Source organism: Microtus ochrogaster, linkage group LG3 (assembly GCF_000317375.1).
Source record: "Microtus ochrogaster isolate Prairie Vole_2 linkage group LG3, MicOch1.0, whole genome shotgun sequence".
NCBI lineage: Eukaryota > Metazoa > Chordata > Mammalia > Rodentia > Cricetidae > Microtus > Microtus ochrogaster.
The window spans coordinates 34,798,698-34,803,704 of NC_022029.1; the positions used below are offsets into that span (position 1 = coordinate 34,798,698).

The window sequence follows — 5,007 nt, forward strand, 5'->3', positions numbered from 1 at the left end:
GTGTGGAAATTCAAAGGCTGTGGTTTTGGAGAATGGTCCTTTATAGCTAAGCTGTTTGGACCTGAGGATGCTCTTAGATACCAGAGAAGCAGTATCTACAACTATACAGTTTATTCGTGAGCTGATGAGACTGGATTCTCCAATTCTCTCCCTCCTTCCTCCCTCCATCCCTCCCTCCCTTCCCTCTCCCATCTCTCTTTCTCTTTTTGGTGTGATCCTCTATATTGAACCCAGGGATTCCAGTATGTAAGGCAAGCACTATACTACTGAGCTACATCCTCAGTCAAGATTTAAAATTTCCCAGGTCATGGAAGTCATTCCTTTAAACGTTAAATATATGGGGATGAGCTTCAGATTTGAGGATGAAACCTGTGTGTCCCTCCTAAACTGTTCTGCCCCATCCCCCACACATAGCTTTTCTTGACCAGATCCTTCATATCTAAGAAAACTTGAGGTGCAGCCAACTTTAGTTGTACAATGGGATAAGAGACTGTGTATCTCTTCTAATAACATCGAGAATTACAAACCCGGAACAGAACAATATTTTCTTTTTCCTTGTTTTTCAAAAGGAGATGGTGCCTATTCAAACAATCAAAGAAAAAAAAATAAAGAACCAGGCTCATATAGAAGCCTACGTGGATCTTTAGTACTAATTACCCCTTCCTTGTTGATTCATTAAATTTAATCCTCAGATTGAGTTGCCTGATAGGTAGTAAGTAAGAAAGTGTCTTTGCAATTAAAATGGAATTTTTTAAAACCTTCTTCCGACTACTGAGAACCTATCTGTCTCTTGGAGTCCACAGTGGAATGAAGACTTCGGGACTGAGCCCACTGCCAAGCCCAGCATGGCATAGCCATGAGCCTGGCTCGGGAGGACATGGAGGGAACATACCTATGCTCACGTGATCTCTGAGCACATGGAGGGAGCATCCTATGCTCATGTGATCTCTGAGCACGTAAAGAGAGCATTTTACGCTCATGTGATCTCTGAGCACATGGAGGGAGCATCCTATGCTCATGTGATCTCTGAGCACGTAAAGAGAGCATTTTACGCTCATGTGATCTCTGAGCACATGGAGAGAGCATGCATATGCTCATGTAATCTCTGAGCACATAAAGAGACCATCTTACGCTCATGTGATCTCTGAGCACATGGAGGGAGCATCCTATGCTCATATGATCTCCACGAATCTCCATCTGTCGGTTTCTACAGCCCACTCCGTTACTCAGTGTCCACACGTGTCCAGCTGTCCTCTTCCTCCTGCAGCTTTTCTCAGTGGGAATCAAAGGGTTCGGTGTCACCTGTCACAGCCGAGACTGCCGTTTCTGGAACTAATTCACTCCCGCATTTTTTATACACATTGTGTGCTCTCTGCCTTAGAGGAAAGAGCCATGGAAAGAACAATGCTAATAGATTCTTTAGAAAGTACTGCAGTTTCTTTATATAAGTCCACTTTACTGAGGTTTTTATTTTGTTATTCTTTAGAGTAACTTTGACTTCCATCTCAAGTTCACAAACACAGTCATCGTTAACTTTAACACCTAAAGGGCATCTTGGGGGCACATTTTTCAAGGGCAGTAACGTCACCATTGGCTTTCTTCACTTAGGAATTGTGTTTTTCTAGAATGTAACTTGAGACTTGTCCAAAGCTCTAGGAGAGCATGATCTGGACGGCATGTGCCCTCCTTCTACCCCCACCTTCTCACCCACCATGCTAAGGCGGTGGCTTTACTAATGCCCACTCTCAAGGGTGAGGCATTCATAACGTCTTGAGTGTCTCTCTCCAGGTGAATAGAGAGTAATGTCTGAACTTTAATCCGTCTGGATTTACTCTCCTTCTTCACATAGATGAAGGAACCGAACTGTACAGCACTTGGAAAAATTTTGGCTCTGCCTCGCTGGTTCATGTTTACTACATTTTAATACATACTTGGGGTTTTCCACATCAATAAAGGTTAAGTTTAGTTCCCCTTAAAAGTTTGATCTTTAGCAGTCGTTTTATGGGAAAGTCCATGTTCCTCTGCTGGAGCAATGCTCACCTGCTTATCTCTCAGATGAGGGGGTTCTCAGACCTGGCTACGGCACAGTGTGTTCTCTCCCCCTTAGAGAGAGAGGCTCCAAGTTTCCACTCCATGCAGAAGAAAAACTGAGCTCATTTCTTATTACATTCCACACAGCCCTTTGAATTGGCATGAGCCAAGATGCCCAGAGTACAGGGTGAGATGTGCCTGAGTTGAGAGAGAAAAGACAGATGCCTGCCGTGTGTCTCAATTTATCATTCCCAAGAGCAATGATTCAGACTCTTATCCAGGGGCACTAGCAGTTCTGGATACCAGACAAGAAGCTGAGAGGTCAGCCCCCTCCCCAACCCAAGAACATATTAGCTGGCCACCAATAACGTTGCAGATACAGAGAGCGCTAGTTGGAGATGGGTCCTTCCATGTGTCATTTCTTCTCAGTGTTGCAAATCACTTCCAATGACGCATTTAGAACTAACATGCTCAGCCAATATTGTCAGCTCCCTCAAACCATAGTTCGGTATCCTGCGTTGAACACGTATAAGTCATTACCTAAGGCAAATAATATGTGTTTTCTGCCTCTTTGCGATTAGTGGAAATTCGAGGATGCTCTGACAGTAAGTGTGGGGGTTTGGTAGACTAGTTGGTGCAGTAGTTTCTCTGGGAGGTGCAGCCTCGTTGCCCTGGAAATGTCCCTTTTCCCTGTAGTTGCCATGATTTGTGGTAGCGCTTTGACTGTATGGCTTACTTAGTTTCCTTGTGAGCGCTTGGCAAGCCCCGTTGTTTTGTTAACCAAATTTAGAAAGTTGGAGAGTGCTCATTGCACAATAGCTAATTGCCCAATAAGTTCTAAAGTAAAAGAAGGGGCGGGCACCTCAGTGCTATTAAAGTATGGCAATGTGGTGCATGGTTATTAGCAGCGTGCCCTTAGCCACAGGTGTTGACTTTCGCTTGTCTAATGTGCTCCTGATGTAACAGCAGTCTAGTGAGAATAGAACTGCCTGGATATTAGCAAGCTGAAAAATACAATGACCTCTCTGCACCCCCACCACCCCCACCAAATCATCTGTTTGTTGTTGATCAAACAGCAAGCAACCTTAAACCCTGATACCTGGCTTCATTTTGCGACAAAAATATAGCAAGATGTCTTCCATCTCAGACCTATCACTTCCAGGCGGTCACAGACACTAAATACTGGACAGGGCCAACATTGATTCACTCGCAGACAGCCTGCGACAGATAAGCCAAAGGGAGTCAAGTTGGCCGCGCTGTTGAGGGGTGCAGCTGACCTTTCAAACAGCTGCTGTTGGAAACACTGGAAGGTGCTCCTGATTGGTCTCTAGGCTGTAAAGAAGGCTAGACTTCTCTGGGCAGAAGTTCCCATTTCAAAGTGTTTCCAAAGACCACGATTGTTTGCATAATCGGAACAGTGTTTGCTATGGATAAATTTCTTCTGAGATTGACATCGCTACCCCTTTATATAATCCTGAGGCTTCCAAACAAGGTTTTAGATTTCCTGAGGCCTTCACAACTCCAGAAGTTATTGTCTTTATCCCTTTGCCTGTTCTAGAGCACTGTGGACAAACTCATTAAGAAGACGAACCTGGCCCTCGTGGTGGGGACAAACAGCTGGAGGGAGCAGTTCATCGAAGCCATCACTGTCAGTGCTGGTGAGTACCTCCCTCTGTACCCTGTGAGGAGGTGGAATGACCAGTCTAGACTAAGTTTTCCCGTTTTGCCACTGGCAAAACACCACATGTGGCAAAATGAAGAGAAATCAGAATATCCCTTACCTGTATCCATTTATAGTTCCCTTTGGAGGGTAGACAGGATGAATTTAAACCCATTTGTGTCTTATTTTGCCGTTTAACCTAATCATGGGGAATTTGTCTGGATCCCTGAAAGCAGCACACATTGGCCAAGGGGAGGTCAAAAAGGAGCAAGTTCATGGGAAGAAAAGGAAGACATTGAGACCTTTGTGCCACTGCTGGCATAATTTTGCGTCCACCCCCAAGGCATAGAACGTCTTAGTGTTTGCATTGGCTCTGAGGTGCACACTGAAGCATATTGCGGTTCTTCCTCTACAAGCAAAGTATGGGGTTTTCTTTAGGAATATCCTGCAAAATGAACCTGAGGATAAGAAATAAAGAAAGAGTGCCACTCTTCCTATGCTGCCAAGCCTTGTCCACTCTCCCTGTGTACAGACATAGAGGGAGTCACTTACATTCATCAGAGCAACACTGGTTTGCATTTTTTGTCTCCTTTTTCAGCTCTTTTCCTCCACTTACACTAGTTCTTTCCCCCAAATCCCCATAGGCTTATCTCACTGCAGCCAGTCAACAGAGCTAGGGGTTTTGAAGGAGCGGGTGATTCCTAAGCTGTAAAATATGGCAACGGCATCATCACCAGCAGATAGTCAGTAGCTTCTGTCACAGCCTACTCTTTCCAACTGCCACAGTACACTTGGATGGATCTCCCTTCTGCTGTGGGAACAGAGAGTGGTTTTAAAAAAAGTGTAGTTGTTTATTGTTAGTGCTGGTTGTCACCATGCTGTGACAGTCAAGTATACAGTGGGAATGTATGAGCACTAAACAGTAGAATACTATTGGGAGAGTGGATTGAAATCTTTCATGTCAGCAGTAGTAGAAGGAGATGGAAACACCCCTTGGGTGGCTTATGTTTTTCTAGAGATCCAAGATGAGTACCCGAGACAGGAGCATACTTCCCTCTGCCCAGAAGAACTGAGCAGACACTAACACTGACGCAGTAGTAGGAAGTGTCAAAAATGACCAAATTGTTATGGAGCTTTGAGGTACTCTGATTGCAACATGAAAGACCACATAACGCTATGTTGAAGCTTGTCCAGAAGAATCCAGGTCTTCTTTAGCTGTGGATATACAAACATTTGTGTAATGGCTGTGTGCTGGTTACAGCCCCTGGTCTGTCTGTGTCTGTCGATGCTCTTCTTTTTTTTTTTTTTTTTTTTTT

General features: G+C 44.5%; 1 protein-coding gene across 11 annotated transcripts in view; it reads left to right on the forward strand.

The window, feature by feature from the left end:
• The window catches only part of Slc8a1 (solute carrier family 8 member A1), a 299,892-nt gene that overhangs the window by 249,165 nt on the left and 45,720 nt on the right, over nt 1-5,007 (forward strand). For all 11 annotated transcript variants that reach the window (XM_026785858.1, XM_013351349.2, XM_013351351.2 and 8 more), the window contains one exon: nt 3,590-3,689. In XM_026785858.1, coding sequence (XP_026641659.1) covers nt 3,590-3,689 — 100 coding nt within the window. The remainder of the gene's footprint in view (nt 1-3,589; nt 3,690-5,007) is intronic.